At 35.4% G+C, this 27144-nt stretch overlaps 1 protein-coding gene across 1 annotated transcript; it reads left to right on the forward strand.

Moving 5' to 3' along the window:
- Positions 1 to 4986: 4986 nt before the first annotated feature.
- LOC129257840 (uncharacterized) lies at positions 4987 to 27144 on the forward strand. Its single transcript, XM_064096117.1, has 8 exons — positions 4987 to 5172; positions 7155 to 7273; positions 13460 to 13535; positions 14264 to 14387; positions 16630 to 16663; positions 17294 to 17380; positions 21803 to 21936; positions 27098 to 27144. The coding sequence occupies exons 1-8, from the start codon at positions 4987 to 4989 to the stop codon at positions 27142 to 27144; spliced, it is 807 nt and encodes a 268-aa protein (XP_063952187.1).

Here is a 27144-nt window from a genome sequence, read left to right on the forward strand (position 1 = left end):
ATGATTTGATTAACACCTATTTTAAAGCGTTGTCGGTACAGTGGCAGATACAAATTTTGACTGGTCAGTACGAGTATTGTGGCATCGCTAATCAATGCAATGTGTATTGATTTTCTATGTAATAAATGGAATTGTCACCTACATGTATTAATAAAATGTTCTTTTGCCTAATTAATATACTCGATTTAGTAGGAAAATGTTAGCCAATAGGCCTAATCAACATTTTTTGGGGTTCAAATTTCTTTTAATTTCAAGATAGATTGTGTCTAATTCCACTGTAAAATTATTTGAAGATTATAGACAACTCTTTTAAGCTGATTTACATTCACAAAGAAGATATACAATGATATTCATGTATAATTAGGCCTGTGTACAGTAATAATATGAGAAACGAAAAGGAGGACTTGAAATAAAGCCAAAAGTGGCCTTGTGAGTTTAAGTCTCCTAAATTAATAAATGCTAATTTGGAGGCTACTTACTATATACAATAATCAAAGCATATATGACAACTTAGGTTACAAAGTAAGTGGATTAAGAAACGGACATACGGTATAAGATAAGCACACACACAAAAAAAAAAAAATTAAGGCAAATCGTCTAGAATATTGTAACATAGCTGCAAAATTAGGAATATTTAGAATAAAAGTATTGTTTTAATTTTCTTTTAAAGATGGAAAGAGACTTGCATGTGTTAACAAATTTCGGAATAGAATTCCAGATTGTTGGGAAGCTGAAACGTATAGCTTTTTGTACATATGACTTTCCTACTTTCCATAAATGAAACAAATTACATATACGTGTAGTGTGACAATGTACAACATTATTGATACAAAACATTTTACTGATCTTATTTGGTAATAATTTTTTAAAGTAGAAAAACCCCAATATTGCAACTTGATATTGATAAAGGTGGAAAATATTCAAAGTATTAAGTTGACAGAATAAAGGAGTTGAGGGTGAAAGGTAATGACTGTTGGTGCATATACGAACTGCTCTCTTTTGTAATTTAAATAGTTTATCTAATTTGGATTTACTGCAATTACCCCAAACAGCAATACAATAAAGAATGTGTGATAATATTAATGAATTGTAAATAGAGAGTAATGCAGGTTTAGGAAGAAAACTTCTCAATTTATACATAATTCCAGTACATTTCGATACTTTAGTAGTTAAATAGTTTATGTGTGAATCCCAGTTCAAATTTGCACTTACACTGCAGTGAATACTGTCTGTATGCCCACTACAATAGATAATGTGTAGCTACCGCTGTTAATCCCGACCTTTCGTTTGAGGACGCGCACGCTTATTTACGACGTTAGTTGATTTTGGAAGAGACTTTTTGGGCCCGTCATCATGGTCGTAAAACTCTGTCCTGCAATGCAAATTGTGTGACATGAGATTTTTTTTCATTTCGCATCTGCGACGGAAACATTCAATATGCGTTTCGTGTGCAAAATTTTGGTTGCTACTATGGTAACAGCGATATATCCGATTGAGGACGACTTTCCAAAGCCCATATTTGACTCCTCCTAGAGCTCGAGAGGCCGCCCGGGGGCCCACTTCCATTGATGAGTGGATACCAGGTGCGACCGCGCGTAAAGGGGGACAGAGTGGGCAGGTACGTGACGTATAGGCCTATGTAACGTTGTAAGGGGGTCAAAACGATGTTTAAAATGCTGACAAAAAAGGGATATATATCCAATACTTGTAGGGTTTCACAAGCCAAATTCATAATCTAAAAAAGAATTACTTCCCTCGTTTAGGGTACTTTTCGAAACCCCATGGTCGTGCCTGGTATCCACTCATCAATGGAAGTGGTCCCCTCGGAATTAGAATCTAATCCCCCATTTCTGGGGAAAGTAAAACATAATGCCCATTACATCGTGTGCGAGAGGCATATTGTTTGTGTAGAAGGAGTAAACAAAAGAAACAAAAGAAACAAAAAGAAACTAGTTCAAACGTATTGCATTTGGTGTGCACATATCAACTCACGCGAAATGTTCGGCTGGAGAGGTTGATCTGACCCATGAAATCAATTGCCAGTGAAACACCAATAATCCACATTAAATGTAATATCAATTCGATGGACTGTAATGATCTATACACAACAAAAAAAGTAAGTCCCCCCAAAATCAAATTGCTGTAACCTTTGAACGGAGTTATTTTGAGATATGATATTACGTAGGTGGTTTTCTACACTCATTAAGCAACTCCTGGGGAAAAATGAGATTGATCGGTTGAGTCATGCATGAGTCATTAAAGATTGAATTAAAAATGACCATTTTTGAAAGTCACAAGAGTCGTTTTTCAGATTGTGCAAATACAAAGTTGGGCAAAAATTGTTTTTAGGTTAATTCTATGGTGTTATGCTGTTTTGCTATCCATCATTTAGCCACTCCACGCACAATTTTAATATCGTCTGTTCATGGTTGAGTGAGCACAATATCGTAGGGGTCGCGGAAGCGGGGGTGGGGGGCCCACTTTTTTCCAAAATCATGTACAAAAATGTAAAAATGACTATACGATTGTGATTTTTTGCATGCTCAGCCCCCCCCACTTTTAGCTCAGCCCCTCCCCCACACTTTGAAAACCGTTCCGCGGCCCCTGTATTGTGATGTATCATCATAGGGGTTTTTGGTAGTATCCTCGACAACTTGTTAGGTCATATTAAAATTTTAAAATATTGGTGGCTCCCCTGATTATAGGCCCCTCCCCCATTTTTAAATTCTGGATCCACCACTGATTTGTCCATAAATTAAACTGATCATGAGAAATAATTTTATGCAATATAAAGAGTATTCATTCCTAAGTTTTCGAATGTGCTCGCTCAACCATGAAAATGTTAAGTTCGGTAAGTGTGTGGTGATAGAAATGATGGATGATAAAAACAACGGCAATTAAAGTCACATTTGAAACCGAATTTGCCCCCAATATTCACCTTATTACCTTTTAAAATGAGTCTGTGACATTGAAAATTACAATTTTCTCACTTTGATGCGTGCTCACTCATCCGTAAATAAACAAATCGATTTCATTTTTGCACAGAATTCTGCCCATAGGTTGATAAACATTACTGCCAAAATGACATTGCTAAAGACAGCCTTGAAAAAAAGTTCCACCATATTGAATAAGGGGTTACTTATTCTTAAACATATGCACCCATACTGTACACAAGTCTATGAGAGAGGAAGTCAAAATTTTAACAAATATGAAATAAGGGGTTTGTTTCATGGACGGTTTTGTTACCTCTGCCAACAGTTATTTCATGAAACTTCGCACATGACTTCAGAGTAACACTATCCAAAAGGCGCACACCAAAATAACAATTCGATACGGCACACAGTGGGGGCAAGGCCTTGAACTTTCTACTCATTTGCATAATTTTCGAATATTGTGTGCTCACTGATGCATTAAACATCGGGATTTTCATAAAAATTAAATCAAATGAACCATGCAAGGAGGTTTGTGACAGATATCCATCGTTACAAGTTGCATTTTTTCCAAGAACGTAAAAAAGAGCTAATCACATTTCACATGTTCATTCAAGTGTGAATGTTTAATTAAACGCCTTTGAATCATTGAAACATGTTAATTGGTCATGAACATAACGAAAAAGTTGATAAAAGATCAGTTTCAGATACCAAAATGAAACAATACTTGCCTATGATATTTGAAAATCGTATTTTTTGTTTTCAATAAATGTTCATTGAACCGTGAAACGATGAATATTGTTGAAGATACTCTCCCCAGAAATAACTGTCATCATATTCTATCATTTTTATTGATGAAAATGTGTAAAAATCCAATTATAGCAAATTTGGACTTGTGTTTATTCAACCGTGAAATTTTGCCAAAAATTGTATCGTCGTTTAGAAAGTACCTTTTACAAGCCTTCTGACTATTTTTTATGATGAGAATGTGGAATCAGTTCCAATAAAATGGAATCAAAGTCATGATTTTTGGCTTGTGACTTTTGAAAAGTGACATTTTTGCCTTCTGACGGTGCTCACTGAAGCATGACGTAAAATACGTCCATAACATTTACTCAGAGGGTAGCTTATAAAATTACCTACACGCTCATGTAAAAATATATAAAAAACTCGCATTGGTTCGGAAATTATTGATGTTTGTTCAAGGGGGGACTTACTTTTTTTGTTGTGTATATATATATCTAAGCCTTCATTCAGTAAGTTTTTCCTCACTCAATATGTACCCGATTTGTTTGAAAAACCACTTTCTTATCCATGTCATAATCTATTTTAGGTCTGCATTTCGAATATCTCCAGCCATCAGTCGTAATAGACATGCATGTATGGTGCGGGTGTCGCGGAAAAGGATTTTGCACACGAAAAGCAGATCTGTAGCGCCTGTAACCCCCCTGTAACACAAAGCTTAGCATTGATTGTAGAGCAGTTTTCTACGTTTGATTCTATTGACTATAATGCATAATCAATCTTAAAAATCAAGTGTATGATTAAGCGTTAACTTCTGTGTTAGGGGACCCTAATATTAGCGTCCATGAGGATTGCAAAAGGTCCCAATTGTTGGGGAGGCAGCAGCTGTGTGTATTTAATACTGGGTCTCCCAGATCCGGATAAATCCCTTATCCGGATTGGTGCTGTTCCCAACGTGTCCGGATAAGAGAGGTCAGACTTTAATTAGATTTAAATTAGTCATTTTAAGCAAAAACAAAAGTAATTTTGGGGTTAAAACCTCTTTCATTTCAATATTTAAAGAATGGTAATACCTATAGAGTTATATGAAAATAACTTTTTTGCCATTTTTACCCTGTTCGTGAGATTGGACCACCTTATGATATGCCACCATGAAGCTATTCTGTAATGAGGAAAAGTAAGCCACTGGAAGGAGTGTCATGAAGTGCAGAAATAGTGATGGATAGATGAAGCAATCTGTATAAAAAGTGATATAGTTAATTTTTTTATCCCAATGATTTAAATTTTGTTTATATTTATTTGAATAGAGACAATGATCGTGAAAGATGATAATGCAACTGTTGCGGCTGTTTTGAAGACCAAGGGACGCATCAAATGCTCTCAACCTGGGTGTACAAAATCCTTTAGCAATAAAGCAGGATATGATTATCATGTGAAAAGATGTGGGGTGAATCCTGAAGATATCCAGAAATACTACTGCCCTCACTGTCCAGATAAGGTAAATCATTTTGCACACTAGTCTCATATTGATTTCTGGTATTTATACCTAATGAAATGTTACCCAAAGCCTTATATCAAATATTAAACCTAATGTGCTTCAAATATTTATAATTTAGATACTGTAGGGATTTAAAAGGTGCAGATATTTTTTGACGTCTTGCAAGGTTGTTTCAAAGAGACAAAATATTAAAACTGATTTTTAAAGTGTATACCTATGACAACCATATTATCCATATTGGATGAAATGAATATTTTGCCCTGCCCACAAGATTATCATTGGTTAATAAATGATTGTGGGCATGAAGCTATTGTTACGTCACAATGAAATTGCATTGCGTATTAGTTGCCAGGAGGTATGGCAAAGGAGCGAGATTGCGTTAATTTATTGAATTCAAATGCACTTGCATTGTATGCTAGCGCATCTTTATGTACAGAGATTTCCTTTAAAAAATGACAATACTTGGTCACCATGCTCATGATTTACATGATTGACATAAAATCATACAATTTTTTTTGCTTTATAAATTTATGTTTAAATAGCTTTGTGGGGGTAGCTAAATAATAATAATGTTGTCTGACCAATTTTCGTGGGATGCGTAGAAATATTACTACTTGCTGAAGAAAAATATTTCTATGCATCCCACTCGATGCCATCTAATATTTTCTAAATATTGACTTGCTTACTTAGGTGCATAGGACGATGTGTCCCTTCATTCTCCTATGGGTGATCCTTTTCCATTCAGTTCTGCCCTGGGCTAGGTCTTCAATATCCAGTGGAGGGAGACCCACATCTCGTCTGACTTGGTCCCTCCAACTGGAAGGGGGACGTCCTGGTGGTCTCCCCTTGTCAAAGTCATTTCTATATGCCTGAATTTTGAAAGCGGTTTTGTGACATACAGCATATGTGCCCAAACCACCTCGGGCAGTTTTTTGTAGCTTCCTCACATATTTTGTTTTTGATATGTACATGTGTAATCTCCTGATGTCCACATTCCTGACTTTGTCCAATAAATGTACACTTATTATGGTGCAAAGGCATCTCATTTCAAAGACTACAAGCCTATCTTGATCCACTTTCCGCAGGGTCCATGTTTCTGCACCATATAATGCAATAGGAAGAGTGAGGGATTTGTAGATCCTGATCTTCAGTGACCTTGGGATGTTTTGGTTTGACCAGATGTTACTTTTTAGCCCAAATGCCCAGGCGGCTAAGGATATGCATTGTTTTACATCATTCTCCACCGTGGGGACTACACTTATGAGGAAAACAAAAGAATCAACTTTGTCAATGCTAGTGTCATTTAGGGTAATGTCACGATAGTCTTCAGTAATAATTTGGCACTTTGAGGCATTAATCTTCACTCCTGATTTTCGCCAGGCCTTCTCCAGGGTGTCTGTTGAGAGTTAGTTTTGGAGTTTATCAGACCCAAATTGACTAAAAATGTGAATTCATGTGCAAATCCTTTGTCAAGACAAAATAATGTATATGTAACTATCTTCAATTTTTACTTTTACTGATAACACTCATTTTATGTTGGTTTATAGCGGGAAAAGTATTTGCTGGTAGCTTCCATAAAAAGAAGAGCCAGGGTAAATATGCTGCATTACTGTACAGAGCTTAGAGACTTCTGATAAAGTAAATTGTGCTAAACATTATGAGCATGTATAGTTGTTCATTATATAAGTATTAATTGTCCAATATTTATTTATGTATAAATCAGCATAATTGATTCATATAACATGGAATAAGTACATAGCTTAGCTTTAGTGAACTCATACATTATGCAACCTTTATCAATATTGATGCACAGTCCGTGGCTGAGATCTTAAGGCACCCCCCCCCCCACCCTCGGCATTTGACAAGACTTAGAATACGTATAGAATATTATAGCCAGATACAGTATGCATATGTGTTCAGCATTTTGTATACAATGTGTTTGAAACAGCCTCTTATGGAGCAAAACTTATTTTTCTTCACAGGTTTATACAAGTAAAGCTGGTTTGGATATTCATCGGAGAACAATTCATGAAACACCTGAACCTATTCTAGACCAAGGACAGGATCTCGGAAGACATCGTCAACGCAAAGCTGCTCAGAAGTGCGTACTTTTATAAAAATGATGATGATAATGATACTACTACTAATAATAATGATAATAATAATAGTAATGATAATAATATTAATAATAATAATAATAATAATGTTCATGAAACTTAGACATAAGAGCAATCAAGTATTCCTGAACATCCTGTGCGAGTTTCAGGTCACATGACCAAGGTCAAAGGTCATTTAGGGTCAACAAACTTTGATAATGCTGGGGGTGTTTGTGGAATTGTGGTAACTTTAAAATGTTATGGATCTAGTTCATGAAACTTTGACACAAGAGTAAACATGTATCCTTGAATATCCTGTATGGGCTTTAGGTCACATGACTATAAAGATCAAGGGTCATTTAAGGACGTTCCACAGTTAAAGTAAAATCCATGTCATTTTCACCAAACTTTGCACATAGATACTTTAGAACCTTAATATCCGAAATATGCAAAAATTAACATAGGTCCATGTGCTTGATTTTTTGCTATATAGCTTCAAAGTTCACCCAAATTGATGTTCTTAAGAATTGCGCATTCAAAAGAATTTGGCATTTTTAGACCGCCCAAGATTACTACAATGAGTTTAAACCTCCATTACTCATTCAAAATACATGAAAAAGTCATCAAACTTCGCAAGAGAGTTAATAATTGTATCGTTAGAATGGAGAATCTATTAATAGTGCTATTTGTTTGCAATTTTAAGTTTAACAGCACTGTCAGTTCTTAAAAATGGCGTAAAAGATAACAAAATCCCAATCTGAAAAATGTAAAATTTCAGTAACAAACTACAAACATACAATAAATGCTGCACTTTATTCAAAATCCATGTCATTTTCACCAAAATTTGCAGAGTTGTAGAGAAAGGTATACCTAAGAGGTACAAACATTAAAAAATAGGGGTTCATGTGCTTGTTTTTAAACTATCAGCATTTTTATTAGAGCAAATGTGCTTTTTAAAACACCAAAAATAGGCCGAATGCTTAGTATCTATGTGAAGAAAAAATCAAAACCACTCTACCATTTATTCAAACTCGGGCTAATATTCGTGATTCTTGGCAGCACTGCAGAGTAAAGTATTTTGAAATTGTAGAGAATATTTTTTTGAATGGTCCATGGAATAATTCAATTTTTTAGTTTCATGAAAGAACGCATCGGATCTGCAGTTAAAGTGCAGAAGATGAGAAAAATCAGCTCATACCCGCAGCTAATTAATACCTGTTCATCCATTGTGACGTCAGCGCGCAGAGTGTAAACTATGCGCAGATCATAATGCGCACAAATATAACTGTGGAACGTCCTTAAGAACTTTGGCTGTGTTTGGGGTATTTGACATATTGGTATCATAACTTAGAAAATTATTAATCTACATATGTACTTCATGAAACATAGACATAAGGGTAATCAAGTATAAATGACTGTTATGCACGTACGTCTTAGGTCACTGTCACACGATCATGGTCAAAGGTCATTTTGGGTCAGTGGACATTGTATTTTATTATCATATGAATTTTACTTCTGTTAAGAATAATTTAATAGCTGTTTTCAAAGTCAGCACTGCTGCTATATGGAATTGCGTCATGCAGGCGAGACTGCCAGAGGTGTTCCACTTGTTATTTCACCTTATGCGAAAATCTTTCACCATCGCACTCGCCTATTTGCCTATTTGCTATTGGATTACTAATCTCCATTTTTGTCTCACCTGCATAGCAGAGTGAGACTATAGGCGCAGCTTTTCCGACGGCGGCGTCAACACCAAATCTTAACCTGAGGTTAAGTTTTTGAAATGACAGCATAACTTAGAAAGTATATGGACCTAGTTCATGAAACTTGGCCATAAGGTTAATCAAGTATTACTGAACATCATGCCTGAGTTTCATGTCACATGACCAAGGTCAAAGGTCATTTAGGGTCAATGAACTTAGACTATGTTGGGGGAATCAACATCAAAATCTTAACCTAAGGTTAAGTTTTTGAAATGTCATCATAACTTAGAAAATATATGGACCTAGTTCATGAAACTTATACATTAGGTTAATCAAGTATCACTGAACATTTTGCATGAGTTTCACGTCACATGACCAAGGTCAAAGGTCATTTAGGGTCAATGAACTTAGACCATGTTGGGGGAATCAACATCAAAATCTTAACCCAAGGTTAAGTTTTTGAAATGTCATCATAACTTAGAAAATATATGGACCTAGTTCATGAAACTTATACATTAGGTTAATCAAGTATCACTGAACATCCTGCATGAGTTTCACATCACATGACCAAGGTCAAAGGTCATTTAGGGTCAATGAACTTTGGCCGAATGGGGGTATCTGTTGAATTACCATCAACTTTGAACGTTTATGGATCTGATTCATGAAACTTGGACATAATAGTAATCAAGTATTACTGAACATCCTGTGCAAGTTTCAGGTCACATGATCAAGGTCAAAGGTCATTTAGGGTCAATGAACTTTGGCCAAATTGGGGTATTTGTTGAATTACAGCCATAACTTTGAAAGTGTGTTGGTCTAGTTCATAAAACTTGGACATAAGAGTAATCAAATATCACTGAACATCCTGTGCACATTTTAGGTCACATGACCAAGGTCAAAGGTCAATGAACTCTGGCCATAATGGGGATATCTGTTGAATTACCATCATAACTTTGAAAGTTAATGGATCTGACTCTTGAAGCTTGGACATAAGACTAATCAAGTATCACTGAACATCCTGTGCGAGTTTCAGGTCACATGATCAAGGTCAAAGGTCATGTAAGGTCAAAGAACTTTGGCCAAGTTGGGGATATTTGTTGAATTGCCATCATATCTCTATAATTGGTTTAGAAGTAATATGTTATCACTGAATGTAAAAAAGACTAATTATGTACACTTTAAAGGCAGGAAGTCTTGTCCTGACCATGATTTAAGATTGAAACTTGACAATGCTTTGCTTGAAAGACAGACATCTACGAGGTTCCTTGGGGTCTATATCAATGATCAACTTAACTGGAATGATCACATGAAACACATCAGTAAACCAATTTCTCGAAATATAGGTATACTGTATAAAGTTAAGTACCTTGTACCTTATAAAATACTTTACATGTTGTACAATACTCTTATTCTACCTTATGTGTCATATTGCAATATTCTATGGGCAACATCAACGAGTGTCACAAACCCAATTCTTTTGTTGCAAAAGAAAGCAATTCGCATTTGTGCTGGAGTTGGTTACCGTGATCATACACGCCCTCTCTTTATAAAGCTGCAATGTCTTACTGTTGATGATGTCCATTTTCTTCAAACTTCCCTTTTTATGTATCGGTTTAATGCCAAAATGTTACCTACCTGCTTTTCCAATATGTTTCAACAAAATAGTGCTATCCATACCTACCACACAAGACAAGCATCTAATATGCATTTGTATAACCCTCGCACACTGTTGGCTCACAAATCTATCAGACATTATGGACCTGATGTTTGGAATTCGATACCTACTAGTACTAGGAATATATTATCAGTGCATTCCTTCAAAAGTGCGGTAAAACGCATACTTGTCTCTAAGATGTAATTCTGTTGTACTGTACATTTTAAACTTAAATATTGATATAATTTCAAATATTATTACGCCTCACACACTCCTTGTAAATATTTGTAAATAGTTGTGGAACATAATAATTTGTTATTTGGTTTTCTTTGTTTGTTTGTTAGTTTTTTGTTTTTGTTTTTTTCTTTCCCCTCTTTGTGTAATCGTTAGTTTTGACTTTTCAGTATTGTTTTTATATTCATGTATGTATTTCATATATCCAAAGGTCTGACAACAGCTCAAGCATCTGCTTATTTTGTCATACCACTGCATGTCTGCAACCTTGCTATAATCAGTTATGTTAATGTTATGTTAATCATCATAATTATACATTAGTATTATGTAAAATTTAATGTAATCAATTTTGTGATGGTCACACTATGTACATTGTCATGACATGCAGAAATAAATAAATAAATAAATAAAAAATAAATAAATAAATAAAAAATAAAATAAAGTGTATTGGTCTAGTTCATAAAACGTGGAAATAAGAGTAACCAAGTATCACTGAACATCTTGTGCGAGTTATAGTAGTTTTCAAAATCAGCACTGCTGCTATATTGAATCGCGTGATGCAGGTGAGACGGCCAGAGGCATTCCACTTGTTAATATAAAAATGTTATATCGGTGAATTCAATATGACATTTAAGTGTGAAAGTGATAATTTTTTTTTTAATTAATGCTTGGCACTAACGTTAGTATGAGTTTTTAACATAATCAATAGTAGGAATTTTTATTTTAAAACAGGTGGGTCCATCTATGATTTCTGAATATAATTGTATCATCTTAATTTCCACTTCTCACATAGTAGATCTAAACATAGTTGTTAAAAGTAGTCGCATTTTCATTCAAGTGCACACGCATTACCAGTGTGAGTGTAGTGTAGTAGGCTGGGAATGGACGTAAATATCAATCCATCCATCCATTAAAGCCACTAGCGTACATGTACCTACGGGAGGGGCAGGGGGGCAGTCTGCCCCCCCTGACGAGCTACCACCCATGCAAAGGACGTATCCCTGCCCCCCTGACGAGCTTGAAATACCTTGTTTGCCCCCCCTGACGAAAATCCTGGAAAATCCTAGGTACGCTAGTGATTAAAGCGGCATCTCAGAAATCTGACATTGCCAGTCAAAATATGTTCTCTTTCTTAGCAATGACGTATGATGTTAATAGGCTGTGTGCCTGTAGCATCACTATAAAGCCAAGAGAGGAATGTCAAGTGCTGGCGTCCTTGTGCTCTCTTTTGTTCTATAGCACCCGTAAAGGCCACTGTCTCTAAAGCGTTTTTATGAAGAATGTGGCCCAAAATGCATATCTGTCGAGTTGCTGTAGTATGTAGTAAAGATCGGGATGATTTTGAATACATGTATTTCACGGCCGCTACTTCCGCATTCAGAGCATTCTGAGAGGGGTCTAAAAACCTCATGATTTCATGGTTTCCATTGGTAAACATGATGATTAACGACTTACACCATGTTCTGCATGATTTCTTCTTTAACTTGATATACAGTGCGTCCCAGAAAAAACGAAACCGAGATTTAGCGATGATTTATCATAACTTAATCATAAATGAAATAGACAAATGACCTACCAATGTAAAGCTTAGAATCTCCTCTTTCATCTGGTATTAGATTATTCCTCATTCACGCATGATTGAGCAAAGACAATTTGAAGAAAGGATGCCAAAAACTCATTTGGCGGGGGGCATCTGAATTTCAAAAAGAAAATCACATGACTAAAAAGTTCAATATCTTCTCTTTTCTTTGATACCTAAATTACAGAAAATGGTCAAGTAGTAAAAAAGTTATGATCCCTCGAAACAATGCTTGTATTTCTATGATTTCATTAAATAAACGTGTTTTCACCGGTTTCCCACTGAAGCTATCGCACGGTAACAAAAGACTTAATGCATGGCTGATCGTCAACAAAACGGAGTGTCGAGTGAGTTTGAACGCTAGCCTGTAAAACCTCTTCATTTTATGAAATTATTGAAATTCAAGCCTTATTTCAAATAACCAGAACTTTGTTATTTCTTGACTATTTTCTGTAATTGAGGTATCAAATTATAGAGCAGATATTGAACTTTTTAAAAATGTGGTTTTCTTGTTAAAACCCAGATACGGCCCGCCAAGTGACTTTTTGGTATCCCCTTTTCAAATTGTTTTTGCTCACTCATGCGTGAATGAGAAATAATCTAAGTAATTTCAGATGAAAAAGGAGATTCTAAGCTTTAAAATGGTAGGTCATTTGTCTATTTTATTTGCGATTAAGTTATGATAAATCATCGATAAATCTCGGTTTCGTTTTTTGTGGGACGCACTGTATAATTATAATTTGAGGATTGACTATGAAGCTCAAGATACAAGTTGATCTATGGAAATATTGAGCATGATTTCTCACTTGTCTTGCTTTGAATTTATTGGCCTGTAATAGTATGATCCCATTGCGTGGATGTTACCATTTTGTCCTGTTTATGACTTTTAGTTACTCTGCAGTACTGGAAGTTACAGTCACAAGTGGATGAAAAAAATGTGTGACCCCTCTCAGCTTGATTATTCCTCTATGTAAATTTATAATTGTAATATTGAAATTCTTTTTCATATATCTGTACGCAGAGCTTTGGCTCAGGTGAAGCTTTTGAAGGATGCAATATGTGATGTTCCAGGTATCATAAAAAAGGATAGTCAAAAAGTAAGTTTGAATATAAAGCAGATAACATTTAAAAAAAGAGGAAGATGATAATTAGGGATGGAATGTATCAATACATTGTATGTGCACCATGCAAGTTCATATGGTAGTGTACATAAATATTTTACATTTAATTAGATGGGAATAGTGTTTCTTTACTTTGCCCATATAGTTGTCTACTTGGGTTTTAAATTCAATGATTAGCTTTGAAAAGTTTGGTTTACTTACAATCATTTCAAGGAAAAGTTCACCTTGACAGAAAGTTTATTGTAAAAATAGCAGGAAAAAATAGTATAAAGTATTGGTGAAGATTTGAGGAAAATCGATTAAAGATAAATAATATACAAGCAGCTGCCCCATATGTTATCAAGTATAACCTGTATAAATGTTAATTTTTGAATGGTTCTTTATGACTAAATATTTCTCCGTTCAGGAGATATTTTGTCTGTTGGTATAGTGAAGTTACAATAAAACCTGTTACCAATTTTTTAAAGAAATGATATGTCATTGATTTTTTGAATTCATAATACATCTGCTCGCATATGACCTCACAAATAAAAAAAAATGAAATCTAACTTTTTAAATCATTGATGGATTTTCCTCAACCTTCACCAATATTTTTTTATAATTTTTTTTGGCTATTTTTACAATTTTAGTTAAGTTTACATATATGAAAAATGTTTTGATGTTGATATTGTGCATTTTATTTCAATTGTCTATCTTGCTTCTAGAAACGCAAGCGGGAGTTGGATCGAGATGACTTTTTGCCAGAAGATGGTGAGTCTGAAGATGATGATGATGAGGATGATGACTGTGATGAAATCAATCGCTCATCACTCAGATGGGACATCAAGCGTAAGCTTAAATTTTTAACTGCTTTTTTCACTTTGCTCTTATTGTAAACATTCTCATTTTGGTTCTTGAAAATGGGATAAACGTAAAGTTTCAAAGTATATCTAAAGGAACTATTTTACAATTTTGGAGACTTAAACCAATGTTTGAAAATGAGTGAGGGTTGGTTTCATTGACTATGTATGTAGAGCGAATCTGTACTAAAACACATAAACTCTGGGTGAGTGTACTATGACCTACATACAGTGTGTATAAGTACCTGAATTTACAGTGTGGATAATGATAGTGTGTTCCAGTACCGTATGCAAGGGGTTGGTTACAGGCGTTGGAACCTTTGACAACATTTCATTTCAGCTTGAAAATCCCCCCTTTCAAAAATGCTGCATATGCTACTGGTGTGTTAATAGGAGTTACACACAATGAAATGTAGTCAACACAGCCAACAGACTTTTTAAAGGAGAATCCAACTTTAGTTATTAAACGTTGTGTGGGAAAGGAGAAAAATAAGTCAAATGGTGAAAGTTTGAAAGAAATCTGAAAAGCAGTAAGATCCCTAAAACTGTTATTATAGATAGATAGACCAGTGTGTTGGCTCAGTTGGTAGAGCGTCCGTCTGACAACCGGGAGGTCTGGGGAGCATTTCATGAAAGGAGTTGTTGGATGTTTTATCCGACAAGTCCTATTTTATCCGACAGTTACCATAGTAACACTGCTTCTTAGCCAATCGACATGAAGGAAATTTGTCGGATCTGACATCTTTTCGGACAAAAATGTTGATGAAACGCTCCCCTGGGGAGCGTTTAATGAAAGGACTTGTCGGACGTTTTATCCGACAAGTCCCATTTTATCCGACAGTTACTATAGTAACAGTGCCTCTCAGCCAATTAGAAACAAGGAAAGATGTCAGATCTGACAACTTTTCAGACAAAAATGTTGATGAAACGGTCCCCAGGAGTTCAAACCCCGGCCATGTCAGACCAAAAGACATTAAAAAATGGGAGTAGCTGCTATCCTGTTTGGCGTTCATCAATTAAAGGGATAGAGCCTCATCGATCTGGCACTGCACAGTGGCTGCCGGGCCAACAATCAATTGGGCAAAAGGAATATTTGGAGTGATACAGTGCTGATGTCCATTCGAACAATAAAAAAATACTGATATCGATATGGATGGATCATGGATATATAGATATATTTTATTTTCACACAATAAAAAACCTAAACAGATACAGAGTCTGATTTGCATTAGGGCTGTGCTATGAATGAAATATACAAAGTAAAATGCACCCAATGTACATGAAAAACACACAAAACATAATAATCTTACCAGGTAATAATACAAATAATTGGGTACTTTTATACAAATTATTATGAATTATAACCAAATGCTAGGTTGAAAATATACAAAATACCAAAAATTATTTTTAGAAATATAAATTCATATTTAATAACATGATGTAAAACTATTAATTCAATTATGGTTTATTATGTGGCATTTATATGTATTGGCCACTTCTCATCATTTGTGATGGCAACACTAGGCCCCAAAACAATAAAAAGAAATCAAATTGACACTTGGATAAGTAAATTATGACAAGTGGAAAGGACAATTTTTAATAGGCCATGTACTTATTTATATAGGATTTGTGGTTTTCTCCCCCCAAGTACCTATTCTCCAAGGGCAGTAATCAAAATATAACTAATGTAGCATAATATTTAATATCCAAATGAAAGAAAAATGTAGTTTGAAATATTAAGAAAAAAATAATTTGAGAATTTTATGTATTGTATTTCTAATGGGAGAGTATTCTTTGCCTTACATCACTATGACATCACCGATGCAGCCAAATCTCCATGGATATAGCAATTACCAATTTTTACAACTTCTAAAAATTCATAACTTTCTCATAGATTGTCCGATATTGTCAAAACTTTCACCTATGTACTTCACCCAAGCGTTTCAGAGATGGTTATCAATTTGATGGATTGCCTGCCTTAGCTGTCACATTATGGTTGACAAAAGACCTTATGCACGGTCGATGCACATCGAAATGAAGTGTTGAGTAATTCTGGTTCTGCACCCTTAATGTTTATTTTTTTGAGGGGGGTGGGGGACACCCCCCCCCCCTGTGTGACACCCATGGTGCAATGCAATGCACTCAAATCTCTTTTAAAAAAGAAAAGAATTATAAATACTTTTATTTCAATTTGAAAGTAAAAAAAGGATTCTTTTTCTTTTTATTTTCAGGAAATGCAAAGTTACATAAGATGTCATATTACCAGTAAGTATTTACAATTTTAAGACTTTTTGTCAGAGACCTGAAATATATTGCTGCTTTTTTATTATTAAACTAAAGCTACATTATGATTATGGTATTAAAGACCCAGACTGGACACAAAAGTGAAATTGACAAATCATATACCAATCAAAAGCTTACATGTCTAATCTTCTGAACACAGCAATGCATGCTTGGTGCAATTTCAATGTTTACCAGCTTAGTATTTTTCTCAGCGTTGTGATTTCATAGGTTTGTACAGTGAAAAACTTGGTGAATGTTTGGGTGAATGGAATCTTTGACTCCAACTTGTTAAAATGGAGCACTTTACCCTTTACCAAATTGAGGCAGTGTGGCTCTTATGTCTGATGCTACAGGATAAAAGTTCAAATTAAGTAAAAAGAGCATGAATGCCAGACACATTCTTGAGTGTTCTTGAGTCTACTTGTGGTATACTGATAATGCCTTTCTATACTAAATCAATTTGGCCAACTTTGATATTGCATGTCAATAAACTATATGGTGGACCATTACTTTATCATCACCAGAGAAGTTGCATTGAACAAATTTTTCATGAATGCTTGTTTTCCACAACAGTGTGAATAATTTAATTTTTATATTTATAATATTTTACAGCCACTGTGAAAGATTATGTTTGATGCAGGAAATACTATTCCCTGGTCTTAGGAGCAAGGTATCTACATGGCCTAAAATTCTAGAAAGGTAAACAAGAAAACGTTATTTTTTTATGCTAACACTTACTTCCTCTTACTCCTTCTACTCTTAATACTTCTGCTGTTATTGCTGCTGCTGCAACTACTTCTGTTTTTATACTAGTAATAGTGCTACTTCCACTCGTACAACTTCTTACATGTACTACAGGGAATTTTTTTTTTCAGGGGCTCCATTTTCAATTTTTTTGTAAAATTTCGGGGGCTACATTTCTACCTTTCAGGGGCTACTTTTTGCATTTCGGGGGCTCTTTTCAAATGCTAATTTTTTGTATTTTGAAGAAAACCTGTTCACTTATCAATGAATTATTACTTATAGTTAATACATGTATTGTATGATTTCTGTAAAATTATTTTTAAGTTATTTTTTTTTTCATGCTTAGAATATTGGATGTGGGTGTGGGTATGTGTTTGTGTGCGTGTGACTGTGAGTTGGACTTGGATATACATGCAAGTAAAAGAAATTTATTCAATATCTTATTTCTACTCCGTCTATTCCAGTACAATTACTTAGCCATGTAATAACTAATATGTAATGCAGGCCCACATACCCTAATTTTTCCTGAAGTTCTTTGAAAATGCAGATCTCCATGAAAATTGCATTTCTATATGAGGGAGTCTAAATTCGGTGAGAATTCATTAATAACTTAAATATACATGACAATGAAGAAATCATAAAACTTTATTGGCAGTTTAGAACAATATACTTGAAATGTAAACTCTATCTGAAACAGAAAATCACCCTCATTGAGGCCTTTACTGAACGAATTGTCCTCCAGAGCTCTGGCAGAGAGACAGAGCTCAGACTGGCTAGCTAGTACATGCGCCAATGCGTGCGTGTGTGCGTGAGCCTCCCGCTGGCCTTGTAAAATATCTATGGAGCTTTGTTTGATGATTTATTGTCTGATATTTACCCCATCCCCTAGAAAAATAAAACAATTGATTTTTAAGTTATCATTCACAAATAAGGTAAGTTATTTTGGATGTTAATAGGCTCTTTGACAAGCAAAGCCAAATGACAACTCATCAATGCGTGGTTACTAGACTCTTGGATTTATCCCCTGTTTAATTCAGATTATTTTATCACAGAATTGTGATATCTGTAGGGGGAATATGTGCATTAGAATTTGCACATGGTGGTAGTCATAATACATGCAACTGTTTCCCGACCGTTGCATTGATTTTTTTTTTCCATACCGTGTGTATGGAAAAACGTGGTACAGAAAAAAAGACGCAACTTGGGATTTTGAAACTGCATCCTACATGTAGCTATTTTCAAGGCTTGTTCATGACTTTGAGTGCGGGAGTTTGGAAGATTTCTAAATGGCAAGCGGAGCTCGAGCATATAGCGCTAGGGGCCCACTGAATTGTTTTCGTTCGGCGATAATTTCAGGGGGCGACTTCCAGATTTTATGTTGCCCCCAAAAGCATGATTTGGGGTGATTTCGAGGGTGAGTTTGGGCATTTCCGGGATGTATTCACCCACCGCCCCCTGATGTACTACCACTACTGCTACTACTAATTCTACCACTACTTCTTACGCTGATTTGTTTATGTTTGCTTTGATATGATAAAGAGATGAATTAATGTTGAAGTAGAAAAACCTACTTCTAGTATCTTTCCTAGTTTTATAACGTCAGTAATTGATAGTTCGAGACAAAATGAAATCATATTGAGATTACTTGTGTACCATCCCTGAGAATTGCCTGTTATACTATAAAGCAGAGCACTAAATTGTGCTGAAGCAGCCTCCACTCTCTGTGACATAATGTGAACTATGGCTATGAAGTACAGTAGAACTCTTTAAGGTACATGTATGGTGTTCGTAAGACATGAGTTCTGTAACCGCTTGGTCTTTAAAGCTCAGACCATTCATGTCTGTTCTACAGTGTGTCCCAGGAAAAAACAAAACCGAGAATTATTAATGATTTATCATAACTTTAACAAATACAATAGGCAAGTGTTATATCCGTTAAACAACATTTGCTCTGGTTGGACAATTGCTCTGGGGGGTCATTCCATCTGGATTCACCCAGTGGTTGCACCCGACCGTCTCAGAATTCGTTGTAATTTGGTACATATAAAATTCACCATGGCCCACGCACAAAAAAAAAAAAAAGTCCAATTGGTCCGTCGGTTCTCGCGCTACGGCCCGCCCTTTTCTCCTTGTTTTGACAAAAATGCGCGTGACCTTCAACTTTCAATGGCCACTGCGTCGTAATGTGTTGACCAATTTTCATGAAACTGGTACCATTTATTAGGAAATTCAGAGAGGAATAAAAAACATGCATCAAAAAATGTATTGGAGCGATTTATAAGGTCGTGACCTTTGACCTTTACTTTGACCTTGAATTTGACCCCCGGTCAAATAATTTTTTAACTTGATTTTCGTGTATGTTAATTATTAGTATGATATTGACAAAATATGTTAAAACCAATGATGATATTTTATTTCTTCACCTTTAAAAACTCTTCCAAAGATACCATGAAATTTCACTCTAGTCCCACATACTAATATTCATGTTAGTAAAGTGTTGACCAGTTACATGATTTCTTATAATCTTAAGTTACGTATGCAAACACATGAAAAGAAATTAAGCTCATCAGTTCACAAATGAAACATTAAACATTTATGCTCATGAAAAGGTATCTGTTTAGGCATTTTGATGTTCAGCAATATATATCATATATATATATTCTTGTTAGTAAAGTGTTTACTTTTATCATCAAATTGTTGAGTATATGCCTATTTACTAACAAGAAGATATATATATTTATATATGATATATATTGCTGAACATCAAAAGGCCTAAACAGATACCTATTCATGAGCATAAATGTTTTATGTTTCATTTGTGAACTGATGAGCTTAACTTCTTTTCATGTGCATGCATACTGTAACTTAAGATTGGAAGAAATCATGTAACTGGTAAACACTTTACTAACATGAATATCAGTATGTAGGACTAGAGTGAAATTTCATGGTATCTTTGGAAGAGTTTTAAAAGGTGAAGAAATAAAATATCATCATTGATTTTAACATATTTTGTCAATATCATACTAATAATTAACATACACGAAAATCAAGTTAAAAAATTATTTGTCCGGGGGTCAAACTCAAGGTCAAAGTAAAGGTCAAGGGTCACAACCTTATAAATCGCTCCAATACATTATTTGATGCATGTTTTGGATTCCTCTCTGAATTTCCTAATAAATGGTACCAGTTTCATGAAAATTGGTATACACGTTACGACGCAGTGGCCATTGAAAGTTGAAGGTCACGCCCATTTTTGTCAAAACAAGGAGAAAAGGGCGGGCCGTAGCGCGAGAACCGACGGACCAATTGGACTTATTTTTTTTTGTTTTGTGCGTGGGCCATGGTGAATTTTATGTGTACCAATTTGCAACAAATTCCCAGAGGGTCGGGTGCAAAATTGCACATTCATTGGGTGAATTGGCATGGAATGACCCCTGGGCTTTATTTTGTCTAAGATATAGGTTTAGAGTTGCAGTAGAGTTTTATAGTATGTTGAGGGTCAGGTTAAGGATAGGGTATAGTGTTAAATCCAGGGTTGAAGTTAGTCATTTCATTAGTGTGTTTAACTTGCAGCAGAGCGATTGTCTCCTTAGGAAATGTCCTAGAACCGACATATCAGTCTGAAGCTTATAATCAAATGACTCTTCATTTACGCATAAGTGAGTAAAAACATAAAGCAACGTATCAAACAGTTTCTCAGAGGGCTTATCTTAGTTTCTAAAAGAAAATCACATGTTGAAAAAAGCTCATCATCTGCTTTTTGTTTCACCTGTATAGCAGAGTGAGATGAAAGGCGCTGCTTTTCTGACGGGGCGTCAACATAAAATCTTAACCAAAGGTTAAGTTTTTTAAATGACAGCATAACTTAGAAAGTATGTGGACCTAGTTCACAAAACTTGGTCATAGGTTAATCAGGTATTACTGAATATCCTGCCTGAGTTTCAGGTCACCTGACCAAGGTCAAAGGTCATTTAGGGTCAATGAACTTTGACCAAGTTGGGGGTATTTGTTGAATTATCATAACTTTGAAAGTTTATGGATCTGATTCAGAAAACTTAGACATAAGAGGCGCTCCACTTATTTTGTATTGTTTTGCATATCGAGTAATGTGTTATATTCTGAAATTTCTTATGTGAATTTTAAGCCTCAAGCCTTAAGCCTCAAGTTTTATTTTTGCAATTATAAGATCATTCTGATGTTGAATAATGAGGGAAATAAGCACAAACTGGGGAAACATTCTTTCACTATCTGTGTATTGAGAATTTATTCAGTGAATTTCTTCAACTGAGTTATGAAATGAAAGCTTTATTCCGATCAGTATGAAAGTAATAATTTGGCTTATTGTTAATTGTAATCTTGCCTTTTTTTTATACTTAGACCTGATGACATGACTTCTGAGAGCCTTGGAAAAGTAATTCAAGATGGCACTAAGAAAGGTGTAGAAAGTTTGTCATCATTGCCATTATATAGTGCAACTGAGATCAAACATGACACCAAAAATGGTGTAAAAGGTATGTCATCTTTACGTTGTATAATGCAACTGAAAGTTTATCATCATTGCCATTATTATAGTGCAACTGAAAGTATGGGATAGTTCTTAGAAAAAAAAGGTAGCAATTCATTATCCCACCCATGTTTTGGCCTAGAGCTTTGTATTTGTCTATGATTTCTGTTACATGGATGGCTGGTCATGGCATCATCTAGTGGCCTCTATTAAGTAGTTTATAAAGGGATCGTCCGGGCTGAAAGTATGTATAGCTTAATGAATAGAGTAGAATTCACTGAGCAAAATGCTGAAAATTTCATCAAAATCGGATAACAAATAACAAAATTATTGCATTTTAAAGCTTAGCAATTTTTTGTGAAAACAGTCATCATGAATATTCATTAGGTGGGCTGATGATGTCACATCCCCACTTGTTCTTTTGTATTTTATTATTTGAAATTAGGTTTATTCAAATTTTTTCCTCCAAGAACTAGAAACATTGGATTGACAACTGATTTAGTGCATTAGATATTTATTGCAGCAACTTATTTTATTATAAGGGAGCAGAGCTTCCAAGTCTCCCGGATCCTGCGGGAGAATACTGGATTTCGATCCAATCTCCTGTTCTCCCGACCCCATGCCAAAATCTCCCGGATAATTGTGATTTTTAGCTGTTAAATTGTAAAATTCATACAAACGACTGTTTTACGAGTCTAGCATGTTCAGCTCCCTTTACACCCACGTGGAACCTCCTTATCACATTTTCATTAATAACCAGTAACTTTTACCAGTTTTTGTATAATCGTACATTGATTTCCAATGTAAATGAAGATAATTGTACAGAACGACTGGTGAATTAGTCTAACAAGCAATATTTTTTTCTGGTTCTGCAATGCGTGTGATGGAAACACTTCAGCGGCACTCCATGCACATGCCCCCCGACGCGCCCGGCGCGGCCCTGCCTGCGCCTGGTCTCCAGCTGGCCGTGGCGCGCCAGGAGGCTATGCGAGAAGGGAAGTCCACGAGCACTGCGATGTATTTTTTGGAAGCTTGTGTGCGCTTTATTCGAGCTGAAACTGTGGATCAACAATGGGATTTACAAGTGGATTACTATTATAATTGCACCCAGACTTTTCGCCTACCTTTAACTTGGGTTGATCGGATTCGAACATTTTTTTTTTGTGAGTGAGCTGGCCTGGCGCTAACCCAGAGAGCTCCGTCTCGCGAAGCGGGCCGGGCCGGAGCTCTCTGGGTTAGCCTGGCGCTGGCTGGCTGTGCGTGCCTTGCTACAAAAGGCAATTTTCACAGGAATCCCTCGACTTTCAAAGACTTTAAACAGGCCACATATTTTTACAGGGCCAGGCAAACTCATCTACCACTACTGCAGCCCCTTCCCCCTCTGGACAATGAAGGTATTTTCATGTTGAATGCATTCTTTTATGAATCATTTTATGTTCTACTGTATTGACTGAAGTTAAGTTGAAGTATTTTAGTCAATGACAATTCATGAAATCTCTCTAATGTGCATTTAATCTATGTTCCAAAAGTTTTAATGGTTTAGACAGCTGTCAGATACTATCAAATGTTTCTTAATGTGTTTTGCTACCCAAAACTCCCGTCCGTGGGACGTTTCGCCGCGCGCTCCCTCACAAAATCATACCTCTGCGAAATCTTCTGGATTCTATCATCCCAATGTTGGCAGCTCTGAGGGAGACATATTATTCACACAAGTATGAAATAATGAAAAATTATGATTTTATGTAATAACATAAGAAAACGGAAAGTGGAGATGTGACATCATTAGCCCACGTAATGAATATTCATGACGACTGTTTTCACAAAATATTGCTAAACTTTAAACTTCAATAACTTTATTATTTGTTATCTGGTTTTGATGAAATTTTCTGCATTTTGCTCAGTGAATTGTTCTCTATGTATTAAAGGGATGGTCCGGGCTGAAAGTATTTACAGCTTAATAAATAGAGCAGAATTCACTGAGCAAAATGCCAAAAATTTCATCAGAATCGGATAACAAAGTTATTGAATTTTAACAAAATTTTGTGAAAACAGACGTCATGAATATTCATTAGGTGGGCTGATGATGTCACATCTCCACTTTCCGTTTTCTTATGTTATTACATAAAATCATAATTTTTTTCATTATTTCATACTTGTGTGAATAATATGTCTACCTTATAATGAAATAAGTTGCAGCAATAAATATCTAATGCACTAAATCAGTTGTCAATTCAATTTTTCTAGTTCTTGGAGGAAAATATTTGAATAAACCTTATTTCATATAATAAAATACAAAAGAACAAGTGGGGATGTGACATTATCAACCCATCTAATGAACATTCATGACGACTGTTTTCACAAAATATTGCTAAACTTTGAAATTCAATAACTTTGTTATTTGTTATCCGATTTTGATGAAATTTTCGGCATTTTGCTCAGTGAATTCTAATCTATGTATAAAGATGTAAATATTTTCAACCCAGACCATCCCTTTAAGATGTAAATGTTTTCAGCTCGGACTTTAAAGTTTGACATTTTTAACATTATATACACAACAAAAAAAGTAAGTCCCCCCTAAATCAAATTGCTGTAACTTTTGAACAGAATTATTTTGAGTTATGATATTTCGTAGGTGGTTTTCTACACTCATTAGGCAACTCCTAGGGAAAAATGAGATTGATCGGTTGAGACATGCATGAGTAATTAAAGATTGAATTAAAAATGACCATTTTAAAAAGTCACAGGAGTCGTTTTTCAGATTGTGCAAATACAAAGTTGGGCAAAAGTTGTTGTTAGGTGAATTTTATGATGTTAATGCTGTTTTACTATCCATCATTTAGCCACTCCACACACAATTTTGATATCGTATGTTCATAGTTGAGTGAGCACAATATTGCAGGGGCCGCAGAAGCAGGGTTGGGGGCTGGAGGCCTCCCCCCCCCCCCACTGTTTTCCAAAAGCATGGACAAAAATGTAAAAACGACCATACGATTGTGATTTTTTGCATGGTCAGCCCCCCCCCCCCCGCCCCACTTTTGGCTAAGCCCCTCCCGCACACTTTGAAAACCATTCCGCGGCCCCTGTATTGTGACTTATCATCATAGGTGTCTTTGGTAGTATCCTCTACAACTTGTTAGGTCATATTAAAATTTTAAAATGTTGGTGGCTGCCCCGATTATAGGCCCCTCCCCCATTATTAAATTCTGGATCCACCCCTGATTTGTCCATAAATTAAACTGATCATGAGAAATTGTAAGGAAAAGAATACATTTATGCAGTATAAAGAGTATTCATTCCTAAGTTTTCGAATGTGCTCGCTCAACCATGAAAATGTTAAAAGTTCGGAAAGTGTGTGGTGATAGAAATGATGGATGATAAAAACAACAGCAATTAAAGTCACATTTGAAACCGAATTTGCCCCCAATATTCACCTTATTACCCTTTAAAATGAGTCTGTGACATTGAAAATACCCATTTTCCCACTTCGATGCATGCTCACTCATCCATAAATAAACAAATCGATTTCATTTTTGCACAGAATTCTGCCCATAGGTTGATAAACATTACTGCCAAATGATATTGCTAAAGACAGCCTTGAAAAAAAGTTCCACCATATTGAATAAGGGGTTACTTATTCTTAAACATATGCACCCATAATGTACACAAGTCTATGAGAGAGGAAGTCAAAATTTTAACACATATGAAATAAGGGTTTGTTTCATGGACGGTTTTTGTTACTTCTGCCAACAGTTATTTCATGAAACTTCGCACATGGCTTCAGAGTAACACTATCCAAAAGGCGCGCACACCAAAATAACAATTCGATACGGCACAGAGTGGGGCCAAGACCTTGAACTTTCTTCTCATTTGCATAATTTTCGAATATTGTGTGCTCACTGATGCATTAAACATTGGGATTTTCATAAAAATCAAATCAAATGAACCATGCAAGGAGGTTTGTGACAGATATCCATAGTTACAAATTGCATTTTTCCAATAAAGTAAAAAAGAGCTAATCACATTTCACATGTTCATTCAAGCGTGAATGTTTAATTAATCGCCTTTGAATCATTGAAGCATGTTAATTGGTCATGAACATAACGAAAAAGTTGATAAAAGATCAGTTTCAGTTCCAAAATGAAACAATACTTGCCTATGATATTTGAATATCGTATTTTTTTTTTTCAATAAATGTTCATTGAACCGTGAAACGATGAATATTGTTGAAGATACTCTTCCCCAAAATAACTGTCATAATATTCTATCATTTTTATTGATAAAAATGTGTAAAAAATCCAATTATATTTCAAATCCAATTTGGACTTGTGTTTATTCAACCGTGAAATTTAGCCAAAAAAGTTGTATCGTCTTTTAGAAAGTACCTTTTACAAGCCTTCTGACTATTTTTCATGATGAGAATGTGGAATCAGTTCCAATAAAATGGATTCAAAGTCATGATATTTGGCTTGTGACTTTTGAAAAGTGACATTTTTGCCTTCTGACGGTGCTCACTGAAGCATGACGTAAAATACGCCCATAACATTACTCGGATGGTAGCTTATAAAATTACCTACACGCTCATGTAAAAATATATCAAAAACTCGCATTGGTTCGGAGATTATTGATGTTTGTTCAAGGGGGGACTTACTTTTTTTGTTGTGTATATTATTATTGATTCGATTCAATTCAATTTATTTCACATTTGCATAAAAAGACAAAACATACAATTACAGTGATAAAAGGCAAATAATACCTGAGATCACACAAAATACAATGAAAACAATTGTGTAGAATTTAAGAAAGGCCAACGGCCTATCAAAGGCAAATCCCAAACGGTTGTAAACAGAAAAAAAGTATTAAAAACAGAACTAACCTAGGCAAAAACACAAATAGCAAACAACAAAACGGCTTAACCCTATCTAGGCTGGGGTTTGGGAGTTCGTATGGCCGGGGGGGGGGGGGGGGAGGTGCCACCCAGGCCTTGAGATCTCGACCGCGCGATCGCGTCGAAAATTGGCACGCAGGTTGTCGGGGATATAATCTACAAAATTGTATAGTAATTTATTTCATGCAAATTCTTATTAAGTAATTATGCTAATTTATGCAGATAGGGTTAAGGAACAATTCACAAGTTTTATAAGAATTTTTTTCATACTCTCGTTTAAAAGAGTTGAGTGAAGGGCATGATTTAAGATCATTGGGTAAACTATTCTAG

This window comes from Lytechinus pictus, chromosome 3 (assembly GCF_037042905.1).
Source record: "Lytechinus pictus isolate F3 Inbred chromosome 3, Lp3.0, whole genome shotgun sequence".
In the NCBI taxonomy this organism is placed as follows: domain Eukaryota; kingdom Metazoa; phylum Echinodermata; class Echinoidea; order Temnopleuroida; family Toxopneustidae; genus Lytechinus; species Lytechinus pictus.

Excerpts from the sequence above, each read along its gene's own strand:
- LOC129257840 (XM_064096117.1), top strand. The coding sequence starts at position 4,987 with ATGATCGTGAAAGATGATAATGCAACTGTTGCGGCTGTTTTGAAGACC. Across the intron at positions 14,388-16,629 it reads ACTCAGATGGGACATCAAGC|GAAATGCAAAGTTACATAAG; the intron begins GTAAGCTTAAAT and ends TTTTATTTTCAG. Across the intron at positions 17,381-21,802 it reads TGGCCTAAAATTCTAGAAAG|ACCTGATGACATGACTTCTG; the intron begins GTAAACAAGAAA and ends TTTTATACTTAG.